At 40.7% G+C, this 15,810-nt stretch overlaps 1 protein-coding gene across 4 annotated transcripts in view; it reads left to right on the top strand.

Moving 5' to 3' along the window:
• Nucleotides 1-15,810, top strand: part of LOC125458970 (sodium- and chloride-dependent neutral and basic amino acid transporter B(0+)-like) — a 49,533-nt gene that overhangs the window by 15,091 nt on the left and 18,632 nt on the right. For 3 of the 4 annotated variants that reach the window (XM_048544842.2, XM_059651502.1, XM_048544843.2), the window contains exons 3-5: nucleotides 5,085-5,217; nucleotides 8,292-8,432; nucleotides 9,643-9,871. In XM_048544842.2, coding sequence (XP_048400799.1) covers nucleotides 5,085-5,217; nucleotides 8,292-8,432; nucleotides 9,643-9,871 — 503 coding nt within the window. Of the gene's footprint in view, nucleotides 1-603; nucleotides 671-5,084; nucleotides 5,218-8,291; nucleotides 8,433-9,642; nucleotides 9,872-15,810 lie in introns of those variants that run through there. The other variant, XM_048544844.2, reaches the window with a different exon arrangement.

The raw sequence follows: 15,810 nt of genomic DNA on the forward strand, positions 1-15,810 counted from the left end.
AGATAACAATAGATAGTACCCCTCCCCACCCTGACTTTTCTTTGTTGTCATAACATACTTAATCTAAGTGGTGTCTGCCACTGTATCTCTATTAGTCTATCTCCAAGCAAAACATGTCAGTTTATTTCTGCTATCTCAGGTTTATGGCCCCTATAGTTGTCCTTATTTTGGTTTGGAAAGCTAATCTTCGACCCAACCTTCTTTCTTTCAAACTTGATGTTAATTTAAACAAACTATTGCTGTTGCTTCATTTGGGCTGCCTTTACTTGCAAATCAGTACTTAATACTGCTACATTACATTATACCAAGTCGAAAATATCCTGGTCTCCATTTCAAAATTTGCTGCTCAAAGAAACTATCACAAAAGCATTCTATGAATTCTGCATCCAGGCTATTATTGCCAACGTGATTTTCTGATTTACACCAAGTTGAAATATCTAGTTTCATGGCCTCGCGAAATGGGTGACCCTTAACATTATTTTACAAACCACGAGATCTCTGATTTCATCGTATAAAGTGCTCTGTGGATGATGTCTTACCTTGTTATAAAGACTTGGACTGTGAGTGGTGTGACATTGTTTATGGGATTGAGTCTAAGTGAGTTGTCTGACCTTGTACACCCTGTAAATATGGAAGAAATTTGTTCATGTGCAAGCTGGAAATATGGCTGGTGCGTGATCTTATTGTACAAGCTAAGAATGTCGGTAATATCTAACCTTTAATGTACGGACTAGGAATGTCAGTGATATCTAACCTTTAATGTACAGACTAAGAATGTTAGTAATATGTAACCTTAATGTACAGACTAAGAATGCGGGTGATATCTGACTATAGATAGAAACGTGGACGGTGTCTAATCTTAACGTACAGACTAAGAACATGGGTCATAGCTGACTTTATTATGCACATAGGAGCTGTACGTGAGGCCTGACCTTATCATGATGTCTCAGACTGTAGATGAAATCTGATGTCATGTGAAAGTTTAAAAATGTGGGTGACATCTGACATTGATATAGACTGAGATTGTGTGACAAAGTGATGTTAATATTAATACTGTGTGTGTTATAAGCCATTGCTATAGTATGGCTGATTTCTGAACTTATTGTATAGATTGAATTGTGCAGTATTTAAAGTTATATTGAAGACTGTGACAGTAGAAATTGTCAGTTCATTGTACATTCTTTGGTGTTTGACATTATTCTGCAGACCAGGACTGCGGTGTTTGAAGTTTGCATATACTGGAATTTTTTTGCAGTTTCTCACCTCTTCTACACAGACGTGCAATATGTATGCTAAAGTCAGTCACAACTATAAAGCCGACTGTCAAGCCGGCAGGTTTGGCTGCAAATGTTTCGTCACTATGCTAGGTAACCCCATCAGTGCGCTTCCATTGAAGCTTCGGTGTTCTGTCCCACTTGTTATTTATATGCCTCATTTTGTTGGGGTGATTGGTACCGCAGTTCTGTTTGTACACAGAGTCTAATTCAATGTGTTTGTTGGAGCTCCAGTTAGAATACCAGGCTTCCAGGAATTCCCTTGCATGTCTCTGTTTGGCTTGTGCAATTATGGATGTGTTGCCCCAGTCAAATTCGTGTCCCTCATTGTCTGTGTGAGGTGAAACAAGTGAGAATTGGTTGTCTCTTGGTGGCTGGTTGATGTTCGTGCATCCATGTGGTCAGTTTTCTTTCAGTTTGGCCTATGTAGTGTCTTTCTCAGTCCTTGCATAGTATCTTGTATAATGCACCTGTTTTGCTGGTTGTGGATGTGGGATCCTTTTACAGTCATCAGTGGCTGTCGCAGGGTGGTTGTTGGTTTTCGGGATACCTTGATACTTAGGGGTCTTTTCAAAAACTTTAAAATTATGTGTTGTCTGACATTATTAATGAGACCTCCTGGTTATTATTTAACTCCTCTACAAAATGCTGTCTGGAAACTCCTTGAGGGAAGAAGTTGAAATCTCATCTTAGCCACATAGAGTCATGCTGCATGTACAAGGCGGAATTGGAAATTTGTGAGAAATGTGACAGATGCCACAAAACACGCAGCTGACCAGATCTCCAAGCAGAATAACCAGTTTAGATTCAGATCTAAGGTCATTATGGAAAAGTGCTGTTATAGAAACACTATCTGAAAACCAAGAATCCTTATTGTGTCACAGCACCGACTCTTTTTTTCCAGACAGTAGCAACTTTCTAAAAATGCAATGTAGCCAAAACATAATAAAACAGATTAGAGATGCTGCATTCATTAATAGATCCAGATCCTGTTTTGATTGCTGAACTGCAGTCATGTCAGTTCTGTTTTTGTCCAGATAGCTCCAAGAGACTACGGCTGAGAAATTAAATGTGTTCCACATCCAAGCCACCACCACCCACACCCCACACTATCTTCCAGTAGAGCTGAGGGCATATTCACAGCTGTCACTATAATTGTGCTGTAAGAACAGCATTGAAGTCAGAGAAAAGGTGTGAGATACAAGTAAAATCGACATGGCTAACTGATAAAAGTAATGAGACAAAGTTTATGTCATCATCGTCATCAGAAGCGCTGCAATGTCGCATGATTCCACTTTCTCCGACACAGCCTCATGGTAAGATCAAGCCATTGTAGTATCATCCTTATATAAAATTAATGTATTCTTTCCTTCAGCTGAGCCTTCAATTTCATTGAGACCAGAAGTATTATAGCACAGAGTTGGGGGGGCAATGGAATCCTCTCAAAATGTGTCATGTCCTCAGGTCAAATACAGGCAAGGAAATCCTTTCTTTAGATTCCCTGCAGTGTGGAAACAGGCCCTTTGGCCCAACAAGTCTACACAGCCCCTTGAAGCATCCCACCCAGACCCATCCCCCTATAACCCACACACCCCTGAACACTACGGGCAATTTAGCACGGCCAATCCATCTGGCATGCACACCTTTGGACTGTGGGAGGAAACTGGAGCACCTGGAGGAAACCCATGCAGACACAGGGAGAATGTGCAAACTCCACACAGACAGTTGCCTGAGGCAGGAATCGAACCCTGGTCCCTGGCGCTGTGAGGCTGCAGTGCTAACCACTGAGCCACCGTGCTGCCGCTTCTTCTGAATGTCACTCCCTGAACAAAAGAAAAGGCTATTTGCAAATCATGACTCACACGTTCATTTTAAATTCTAAATTATTCAACCTGCTCCCTCGGAATATAAAGGTAAATGTGAGAAACAATTGCAATTTCTACCTGCTATAGGATCATGTGATATCAGGTGTTGATGTGAAAGCCAAAGTTTGTTACCCAATCAGATAAATCATTGGAGACATTTCTATTTGGAGCAGATGAGAGATCAAAGTCCAAAGATGTATGGGATACATGCGTTTGCTGTGGGAAATGCAGTGTTACAGCGATAGGAAAGGGATGCTCTTCAGAGTGTCAGTGTGGGCTTGATGTGCTGAATGAACTGTTTCCATGCTGTAAGGATTCAATTATCCTATGAAAGCACAGTAAAACTTGAAAAGCAATTATCTCTCATGCCCCCTTTCATTTCCTATATATTTCTGCAAACATTATGATTCACGTAGGGAGCAATTTAAATTTTTAATATCTTAATTTTGATATACGGTCACAGACATTACAGATTCTGTCAAAAAAATCTAAGACAAAGTCACCCTCAGAGCTGGACTGTGCTCTGACTAGAATATTCAGACTGAACCTCTGTTCTGACACATCCATGACTTGTAGTAAAAAACATTGGGCATATTCAGCCAGAGTGCAACAATAAAATAAAAACAAAGTGCTGGAGAAACTCAGCAATCCAGCAGCATCTTTAGGAAAAGAAGAAGAGTTGACATTTCAAAACCGATATGACTATTTTAATTAACCAACTCACGATGTGAAACAATGACCCTGATTATATCACTAGAAATGACAGTGTTGGTCCCAGTGAATTGTAATTCTACAACACGTTTCATAATTTCCAGGTCCACTTTGCAATCTCACTCTGGATGGTGGATATTTTGAAATCGTTAATACAACATGGCTGCAGGCAAACAATGGAACTTGCCCAAATGGATCAGAAATTTCTGTTCCTTTCCAGGGTCCGAGTGAGCAATACTGGGAATAAGTACAGTTGCTACTGAGAGCTGCACCTATAAACTGCACTATTGGGCCAGTAACCCCTCTTGGGAAGGTTACTTGGTGAATGTCCTGATAATGAGGGAGAAGCTGTTTCATTTTGTTAGACATACCAGTTATTTCAAACAGCCGTTACAAATTAATTTCACAACAGGCACCCCTTCATTACATAACAGCTCCCTCATTTCTAACACAGCAGTTTCACTTTAATGAGAGGTAATGGGGAACTGCAGCTGCTGGAAAATCCGAGATGCCAAAGTGTGGAGCTGGAAGAACACAAAAGGCCCAGCAGTATCTTAGGAGCACAAAAGCTGATGTTTTGGGCCTAAACAAGGGTCTATGCCCAAAACATCAGCTTTTGTGATCCTAAGATGCTGCTTGGCCTGCTGTGTTCATCCAGCCCAATACTTTGTTATCTCAGTTTCACTTTAATAATATTTACACAATGGATATTTCTTGTTCTTTTTGTTTTCATGTTCTGCATCAAAAAAGACTCACCACTAGAATTCGTAAATTTAAATAATTTAAGTTACTTGTGACTGAGGTCTCTTTGGCTCTGTTTTTACTTGAATATATCATTATGTGTAATACTTAGACCTCGGAAATGAATTTAGTGAAGCTGTCTGAAAGGAGATACCACGTCTAACAATATGAAGGAGTTGACATCACTGGGAGACAGTGACTAAACCAGCACAGTGCAAGGCAGCCAAATGCAATCAGTTTTCCAGGGAAACCCATCAGCACTCGTCGTTTAAAGAACGCACACATTTAATAGCATTGAGAAATATTATAAAGGATATTAATTATGAGTTAACTATTTGTTATTATTTATCTTCAAAACTCTAAAATTTAAGGTGGATCCTTGTCAAACCCATGTATTTTTGATCAAATATTTTGATGCATGTTGTCTGATATCAGACGTGTGTCATGAAGTGTGCCTTTACGTAACATATTCTTTTGTTGCCATTTCCTTTAGTAAAGTGGTTTTACGCCGTTCCAGTTCAATAGATGAGATTGGGGACATAGTCTGGTATTTAGCTCTCTGTCTGCTTCTGTCCTGGCTGGTAGCTGGAGGAGCGTTGTCTAAAGGAATCAAATCTTCAGGAAAGGTGAGTGACTGGGGAGGAATAGAATTAAAATGACTTACAAGGTGTGGATTTCTGTAACAATGAAATTAGGATTTATGAATCATTTGTGAAGTGGCTGGCTTATCTCCCAGGTGATGTTAACAGTGTTTCTTTGGGGACGATGTGGAGGTGCCGGTGTTCGACTGGGGTGGACAAGGTCAAAAAATCACACGACACCAGGTTATAGTCCAACAGGTTTATTTGAAAATACAAGCTTTCAGAGTTCATCTCCTTCCTTGGGCATGGAGATCTAGAATTCATCAATACTTAGGGTTCATAGAAACCCTAAAGTGTGAATAAATGCCCTTTGGCCCAACAAGTCCAAACCAACCCTCCAAAGAGCATCCAGCCCTGACCCATCCCAGCCCCTTTTCCCCCATAACCCACTTATTCTAGACACTCCTGAACACTGCAACAATTTAACAGGGCCAATCCACCTAAGCTGCACAACTTTGGACTGCGGGGGGAAATTGGAGCACCCGGAGGAAACCTGCACAGTTGTGTGTGGAGAATGTGCAAACTCCACACAGACAGTCACCTGAGGTCGGAATCAAACCCGGATTGCTGGCACTGTGAGGAAGCAGTGCTGACTGCTGAGCCACTGTGCTGCCCAGATCTTTCACCTAAGGGAGAGAACAGCAATAATTCACCCAGACCCAGAATCTGGATCACAACTAATGCATCTGATAGCCCTGTGCACACTTCTTTTAAGATCTTAGCGCGCAGGCCATCAGATCTAATAATTTTTATCTGTACCTTTTCTCTAGGAACTTTTTTTTTTGTTCCTCACTTGTTCCTCACTTCCTTCTAGATCTTGACTCTTAATAAAATGGTTCAAGACTGTCACCATTCCAATATTTTACTTTATGAATTTCCTTGATTCATTGCTCGCTTCAGATCCTCTGTGCACTTTTGAATACATTTTTGAATACATCTGACTCCTAATTTTGTATGTATAGTTAGCATTCTCATACTTGCCTTTATCCTGTGAACAAAATTTTAAAAATGTCACACAGTATGAAGTTGGCATGAGGTTGCCCATTTAAATAATCACTGCATCCTACTAGTGTTCAAATTTATCCATCTCTTCTTTTTAACATCATAGTTCACTGGTTTCTGAAAACTGTACATTTCCCTGAAGAGTCAGAGGCTGAGGGATGATGATATAGAAGTTTATAAAATCATGAGGGACATGAATAAGGTGAATAGTCAAGGTATTTTCCCCAGTGTAGCAGAGTCCAAAACTAGAGTGCATAGATTTAAGGTGAGGGAAGGCAGGGAGAAGCTTTAAAAGAGACCCAAGGGCAACATTTTCATGCAGAGGAGTTTGTGTTTGTGCGGAATGAGCTGAAAGAGGAAGTGTGGGGGCTAGTAAAATTGCAACACTTACACGGCATCTGGATGAGTATATGAATAGAAAGAGTTAGAGGGATATGGATCCAATGCTGGCCAGTGGGGCTAGGTTAATTTAGGATATCTGGTCAGCATGGATGAATTGGACCAAAAAGTCTGTTTCTGTGCTGTACATCTCAATGACTCAATTACCCTATTTGACTTGCCACAAATCTATATAGTATTGTATGAATTTTCTTTCAACTTGATACCGTCCTTAAACTCTTAATTTAACCGTCAAAAGAGCGTCCTTCTCATAGTCATTCATTTTCAACAGAATACGTCTTTTTTGAAATTTATGAAGTATCATCTTAAATGTCTTCCACTGCTCCTGTCCCTTTAGCTCGTTTTCACAGCTCACGTTTGCCAACTGTGTCTTCATATATACGTACATGCGCTTTTAAGTTTAAAATACTAATCTTGGACTCAGTTCTCACCTTCAAACTCAATGCAATATTCTGTCACATTATGATCACTGTTACCTAGATGGCCTTTTACAATAAGGTCATTAAATGCTGCTGTTCATTAGAAAGTCTGAAATAATATCTTCCCTAGTTTCTTGTAAGATAGCATATGGACTATTTAATCTACCAGGAAACACAACAATGAAATCTCAACATCTTGATCAAGACATCATTTTGAGCTTTAAACCTAACTGCAGAACAGACTCCATCGGTGTGAACTACCTATATGCGAAAATCCTTGGAGACACATGTTAGTTGATGTTTTCAAGCATGATGGTGTGAATGATTTGAAGGTCTTCACCTTAAAAGAAATATATGACAGTGGAAGAGTGCTGTGGCCCACAATGGATTCAATGCCTATGAGATAACCAATGTTAGACCCATACTTAGAGCCAAATTAGGTGCTGAAGGCATCATTGTATGTCTGATTATTGATGCACAAGAACTTACCAATAAGATAATGTCAAATAATCAAATGTTGACCAGCATAACAGTCAAACCCAAAAACAGGCAGCAACCTGAAGATGATAATAACACTAAATTAAAACTGAGTTATTATCGTCGTCCAAAACAATTATACATGACTCAGAAAACTAGATGGCAGGCTTGCCGTGCAGTGTGATTCTAACATCATGTGCTCAGTACCCACATGGGCCAAGGCCACTATGAAGGATGCATCATCTGGACCTCAGTCAGAGGCATGGTGACCAATGGGTTAAATCATCACCACCATCTTTCTCCAACGAGACAGACACTCCATTGTTCCTGGGGACAATGGACACTTTAGCACACCCCAGAAACCAATGAAAACCCAACTGCTACACTTGTGACTTAGAAAGAAAAAGCAGTCAAAAATGTTTATTTTCTTCAATATGGGTCTAATCAATAATGATTGGTCATACGTGCATATGCACATGTCTGCAATCAGAATACATGCAACTTAATTCAATTGAATGTAATACTTTCAGTTTAATGTAAGATTGCTTACTTTATGCTTTTGAAAGGATTATTATCATAGGAGCCTCATTATGCTGGGGTTGCACTATATACTGTCCATGTCATTATTACTCATCCATTTGCTTTCTGCTGCATTCTCTGCAATGCTTACAATTGTTTCATTTTTCCATTGAATTGAATCAAATACAGTAAATGGCATGTTCATAATACAGGAAAATCTAATCTGTTATTCTCCGTGGTCAGGTGGTTTATTTAACTGCTATATTCCCATATGTGGTTCTGACCATACTTCTGATCCGTGGGTTTACTCTGGAGGGAGCCTACAAAGGGATTGAATTCTATATTGGAAGCCAGTCAGATTTCTCCAAACTGGCTGACATTGAGGTAACTACAGCAGTATAATTGATTGAATTTAATTGTCGTTCATATGTTTTAATGCATTGTTTTAATTTTTGTATCTCTTGTGATTTTAATACGTGAATGTTGTTTAGGGATCCAGTTTAAATGTGGGGGGAACTAATGTTAGGTATTATCAAGCTTTAATAGAAAGGTTGTGATAGATTTTAATTTGTCAATGTATGACTTTTATCATCTTGAGATTATCAGATGAGAAGGGAAGGCAAAAGTCATGAAGGGGAAGAGAAAAGACAAAACTGGGTGAGCTAGATTGACAGGGTTGCAATGAGCTTTTCTTCTTAATAACTGCTTCTTTCTGAAATATTGGAAATTGTTTCAATTCTTACTTGTATCATTTATAATATATTGCCCAACCCAAATCAGTTCCTAGGAACATAGACTACATTCTAGTTTTACATGATATTGAGATCTAATAGATAGCTGAGATTTGTTACAATTGAAATATGAATTGTTCCTTTTATTTTGAAAGGTTCTTTTTCTTTATGAGTGAGGTCAATCTAAGAACGTCATTCACTGGTCAACGGTGTTGATGCTGCAAACAAACTGCATAGAACTACAGAAGTGTTACATTGCAGAAAGATGTCATTTGGCCCAATATGTCTAACCAGCTCATCAAATGAGCATCACCTCCAAGGGCCAATTTCCTGTTTTGTTTTTTCCTCAAACCTCTGCACGTTATTTCTGGCTAACTAATCATCAAGTTCCATGTTCAATGCCTCAAATGAACCTGCCTTCACCACACCACCAGGCAGTGCATTCCATAGCCTTATTACACGCTAGTGAGAAAGATTTTTCTCAACTCACTTTTTTGGTCCTTTTGAAAATTGTTTTATATCTGTGCCTTCTGGCTCTTTTAATGAATGGGAGTAGTTTCTCCCTATTTACCCTCTCCAGCCCCTTCGCCTTTTTGAAGAAAGACGTAACTCACTAGGAAACATGGCTAGTGGGAGACAAGACCAAACATCCTGGAAGGAGCCTGGCAATAAATATTCATCAGGGTGGGAAAATATTGACCCTATTGTTTAATATATGACCAGATTGAGCTTTTTTCAATGAGTATACCAGAGTATAACTGTAGCTACCCCTATAGATTTCATGGTTAATGTTATTTTATCAATTAAATAAGTTTATGTACAGTATCCCACAACTAACCATTTCTATGTTTTATCTACCTCAGGTCTGGAAAGATGCTGCAACACAAATTTTCTATTCTCTTGCAGTAGGTTGGGGCAGTTTAATAACATTGTCATCCTACAATAAATTCCACAACAACTGCTACAGAGATACCATTGTTGTCTGTGTTGTTAGTTGTGCAACAAGCGTACTTTCTGGGTTTGTCATCTTCTCCTTTCTTGCACACATGGCCTACATACAAGACAAGCCTGTTTCAGAGATTGCTTTGTCAGGTAAGTTGAAATTTATATAAATATCAAATCGGGTATGACAGCTTCAGCCTTCACTTGAAATAAGGCCATGTGAGATCATAATTGAGCCAGTATACAGATACAATCATCAGAGACCATTGATGCACTGCAGTATTCTCCCATGAATCTTTAGATTCTGGAGAATTCCCAGATGAATGCAAAACTGCCCATTTAACGTGTCTGTTTTAAAATGGAAGGAGTCAAATATAGGCCAATTAGCTTAACGTCTGTTGTTGGGAAAATTTTAGACTATTATAAAGGATATAATTTCAGAAATATTTACAAGTTCATGACATGATTGAGCTGAGTCAGCTTGGCTTCTTGAAAGAGAAACCTTGACTGACTGTATTACCCCACGTTCTTTCAGGAAGTAAGAGACAGAATTTATAGTGGGGAAGAGGTAAATATAATATATTTGGATTTTAAGAAGACATTAGATGACATGTCAGGCTAATTTATAACATTAAAAAAGCCCATGGTTATTGATGTAACATGTTAGCTTGGAAACAATATTGGGTAACAAAGAAAAGACAGACAGTTTGATAAAGTGGCTACAGAGATCAGTTTTGGGGCCATGATTATTTACAATGCATATTGATGAAAGAGACAATGGCTTATACTTTAAGCACATACTTCATCATCATAATATTCTGGTAATGATCAAAAAACAATTTTGACAAATATTGATAATCAGAATTCTAAAAATATTTAAATAAGTTTTAAGTAATTTTAAGCAAATAGCATCAGTTTCTTGAATGTTGCCCCTGACATCTATACAAAATAAGAGACATCAGTATAGGGAACAACATAAGAGCTGGAGACAGGTTTGACTTGGAAACAGGAGCTAGACACTAGACGTTTTCAGGTTGGAAAGCTGAAACTGGTGAAGCCCCACAGAGATCCATGCTGGGGCCTCAATTATTCAGCGTCTGTAGCTATTAGTTGGATGAGGGAATCAAATGAAGGGTAATTAAATTGGCAGACGATGCAAGATAGGTACAAAACTATGTTACCAAAAGGACACATTGGGTCTGCAAGGGAATTAGATATATTACCTGTGTAGGCAAAGCATTGAGAGATGATGCAGTGTAAGAAAATGAGAATTTGTCCACTTAGGCACAAATAATAGTTGATTATTCAAATGCAAATGGACTTTAGTATTATCATCTAATATAGGCTGAATAAGTATGTGAAACATAATAAATGAATAGATGATGGATATATCAATGATAGTTCCATTACAGTAATGGAGAGTTAATTGGATGTGAATAGCTTGTATAATTATGGACAGCTCGTTATCGGTCTTTATGGAGTGTAGTTAACTGAAATAAGACTGTCACCAAAAAATTTGACTCAGAGTCTGTTTAAATATGGTTATCTTCTGTTACATAACATGCAGTACTCTACAGTATGGGAATCAAAGTGACCTGGCACATGAGTCACAAAGCCTTGGCATGCACGTTCAGCAGATGATTAGGAAGGCAGGTTGAATGCTCCCTTTATTGAGTATGAAACTAGGGATGTGACACAATAGTAATATCAGCCCTTAGTGAGAAAGGACCTGGACTGTTAGTCCAAACTTACACATGACGAGTGATGTGGGTAATGATGATAAATGCAGGATATTGTGGCCACAATTATTTTTTAAAACTAACTCTTGACATTCAGAAAAAATTCTGACTTTTCTCTTTCAGTATTGCAATGTAAAACCAGAATCATGTGTCCACTGCACCTCATTAATATGCAGCTCGTAATTTCTCCTTTCTCTCCCTGCAAAACTGGATGGGTACAGTTTCTGACCTGAAAGACAGAGCGGTCACCTGGCAGATGCAGCTTGCCACTTGTTTGGGTCTCCACTTCAATGATCCTTCAACATGCTCTTGAAAGCTCTTTGGGTCATGTGATAAAATGTCTGTAATTTCATTTGGGCATTGGGTTATTTATTTGAAGACATTGAATAATGAACTAAGTCAGTCTTTTTGGAACCATGATTTTAAACAAGTATGTGTCAGACAGCAAGAGACTGAAGGCATCCTGGAGACTGAATGATAGTTTGTTCGTATTCTAGGGTGTTATGACAAGAGAGGAAAAACCAGATTTATGATGATTTCTGTTTAGATTCAGAATATCAATGATTGATTTTAGTTTAGAAAAATCTGAGATGGAAACGACCGTGATACAGTTCAAAGAAGATCTGGCTGGGTTATAAAGACCATTTAAAAAAAATACTTTTGCATATTTGACTGTGGATTGAAATTAGAATAGAGTCATTGAGTCATAGAGATATACAGCAAGGAAACAACTACGTCTAACTCATCCATGCTGCCCAGATATCATAAATTAATCTACTATTTCTAAATTAATCTAGTCTTATTTGCCAGCATCTGGTCCATATCTCTCTAAACCCTCCCTATTCAGATATAAATTCAGATGCCTTTTAAATATTGCAATTGTACCAGTCTCCACCACTTGCTCTCGCAGCTCATTCTGTACGTACACCACCCTCTGGGTGAAAATATTGCCCTTTGGTTCTCTTTTAAATCTTTCCCCTCTCACCTTAAACTTATGACGCCTAGTTTTGGCTGCCCCCACCCTGGAGAAAAGTTCTTGTCTATTTACCCTATCCTTGCCCCTCATGACTTTATAAATTTCCATAAGGTTACCCCTCAGCCTCTGACGTTCTAGGGAAAAAAGCTCCAGACGATTCAGCCTGTCCCTAAAATTCCAGCCCTTCAATCCTGGTAACATTCTTGTAAATCTTTTCTGAACATTTTCAAGTTTCACAACAGCCGTCCTATAGCAGGGAGACTAGAATTGAACACAATATCCCAAAAGTGGCCTAACTGAAGTCCTGTACAGCCGCAACTTGACCTCCTATTGTCTATATTCAATGCACTATCCAATAAAGGCAAGCATACCAAATGCCTTATTCACTCTCCTGTCTACCTGGGACTCCACTTTCAATGAGCTATGAACTGCACTTCAAGGTCACTGTTCAGCAACACTCCCCAGGTCCTTACAATTAAGTGTATAAGTCCTGTCCTGATTTGCCTTCCCAAAATACAGCACCTCACATTTACCTAAATTTAACTCCCTTTGCCACTCCTCAGCCCATCTGATCAAGATCCTATTATAATCTGAAATAACCCTCTTCATTGTCTACTATGCCTCCAATTTTAGTGTCAACTGCAAGCTTATTAGCTATATCTGCAATGTTCACATTCAAATCATTTATATCAAAGACAAAATAGGGCTGTTTTAAAACTAAGGACGGTGAAGGGCTTGCTGCACTTTTTTTTTAAAAGCATATAACTGAAACTCATTGTATGTGATGTTAACATTGCTGTTTTAGTCAACAATGGAGGAAGTTGATTACGGATGGGCTGGCATCAGGAGTGTAGAAAGTGGGATTTGTCTGCAAGATTCTCGCAAGCTGTTGCTTTTAAGCAAGAAGTCAGAGACTACTTGTAATTAATTGGTTTGTGTAGATGTGATTATCCGTCTTCCTGACAACATCTACATGATTTGCTGCTGAACAGCTTGTTGATGTGAATAACATTGCCAGAAGCCTTTGACCCTTGAAAGCAGAGGTGATGTGTCTCCCAGCAGTAGAAAATACCTGGAACCTGAAGGAACTTATTTATCATCTCTCAGCAGTTGGTGGAAGCTGTTGCTTTTAATCAGTAAGTCAGAGACATTTATAATTTGTGTACCAGTTGCTGTATGCCTCTTGCAAGGAAATGAAAACAGTGGAGAACAGTGAGTCCTGACACAGAAATGGATCATCTTGGTGAATATAGTGAACAGTGATCATCGAAAGTCCTACTTGGTTTGTCTCTGCACCCTTAACACCAAAGTCTTCCTGTCTATCTGTCTGCGTCCTGTCTGGCTGTATGGTGATTTGGCCTTCTGTGGTGATCTACCATGTTGACGTTAGCCCTCATCTTCACCATCTTGTTCAACCAGACTTCCAGTCAGTCCTCAGTAAAGGGCTCACCTTTGTCCCCCTCCACCCACACATCAACGAATAGTAGTCACTTTTGGACATTGAGCAGTTTTTCTGCTGCCTCCGCCTCCACGCCTACTTCTTTAACCGTGAACCTAACCCTCCCTCTACTGACCCCTTCTCCCACCTCCAACACAAGCCGTCTTCCTGGACACCACCCCCAGGCCTCATACACTCCCACAACTGCGTCATCTCCAAATGCCATCGAGACTACAATCGCCTCCAACCTCTCCACCCCTCTCACCCACTCTAACCCCTCCCACTGCACAACATGCAGCCCTCCACTCCCTCCCTCCAGTGCAATTCAAACCTCACCATGAAACCCGCGGATAAGGGAGGCGCAGTTGTTGTATGGCACACTGACCTCTAAATCGCTGAGGCCAGACGCCAACTCACCGACACCACCTCTTACTGCTCCCTGGATCATGACTCCACCCCCCAACAACAAAACCATCATCTCCCAAACCATCCACAACCTCATCACCTCAGGTGATCTCCCACCCACAGACTCCATCAATCCCCAACCCTGCACAGCCCACTTTTATCTCCTTCCCAAAATCCACTGCCCTGGTCGAACATTGTGTCTGCCTGCTCCTGCCCCACCGCACTTACCTCTCCCTATCTTGACTCCACCTTCTCCCCGTTGGTCCAGGAACTCCCTCCCTACGCCTGTGACACCAACCATGCCCTCCACCTCCTCCAGAGCTTCCAATTCCCCGGTCCCCAACACCTCATTTTCAGTATGGACGTCCAGTCCCTATACACCTGCATTCCCCATGCAGATGGCCTAAAGGGCCCCTGCTTCTTCCTGTCCCACAGGCCTGACCAGTCCCCCTCCACTAACACCCTCATCCGCTTAGCCGAACTCGTCCTCACCCTCAACAACTTCTCTTTCAATTCCTCCCACTTCCTACAGAGAAAGGGGGTGGCCATGGATATCCGCGTGGGCCCAAGCTATGCCTGTCTCTTTGTAGGTTACATGGAACAATCCCTCTTCCGTACCTACACTGGCCTTAAACCCCACCTATTCTTCCGTTACATTGATGACTGTATCGGCGCTGCCTCGTGCTCCCACAAGGAATTTTAACAGTTCATCCACTTTACCAACACCTTCCACCCCAGCCTTAAGTTCACCTAGACTATCTCTAACACCTCTCTCACCTTCCTCTGTCTCCATCTCAGGCAACCACCTAGAAACTGATATCCATTTCAAACCCCCAACTCCCACAGCTACCTAGAATACACCTCCTCCCACCCACCTTCCTGCATAAATGCCACCCCCTATTCCCAATTCCTTTGCCTCCGCCACTTCTGCTCACAGAATGAGGCATTCCGTTCCCATACATCACTGATTCCTCATTTTTGAAGGACCACAACTTCACCTGACTGTGGTTGAGAACACTCTGGACCATGTTCCCCGCAACTCATCCCTCACACCCCGTCCCCGCAATAACAACCAAAAAAGAATACTCCTTATCCTATGTGCCACCCCACAAACATCCGGATCAAATGCATCATCCTCCGACACTTCCGCTATCTGCAATCCAACCCCATCACCAAAGACATTTTTCCCTCCCCACCCTTGTCTGTTTTCCAGAGGGATCACTCTCTCCAAGACTCCCTTGTCCACTCTACAATCCCCTCCAGCCCCACCACACCTGGCACTTTCCCCTACAACCGCAGGAGGTGCTACACTTGCCCCCACACGTCCTCCCTCACCCCCATCCTAGGCCCCAAGAAGACTTACCATATCAAGCAGATGTTCACCTGCACATCCACCAATGTGGTATACTGCATCCGCTGTACCTGGTGTGGCTCCCTCTACATTGGGGAAACCAAATGGAGGCTTGGGGACCGCTTTGCAGAACACCTACAAAATAAACAACTGCACGTCCCAGTCGCGAACCACTTCAAC

Source organism: Stegostoma tigrinum, chromosome 15 (assembly GCF_030684315.1).
Source record: "Stegostoma tigrinum isolate sSteTig4 chromosome 15, sSteTig4.hap1, whole genome shotgun sequence".
Taxonomy (NCBI): domain Eukaryota; kingdom Metazoa; phylum Chordata; class Chondrichthyes; order Orectolobiformes; family Stegostomatidae; genus Stegostoma; species Stegostoma tigrinum.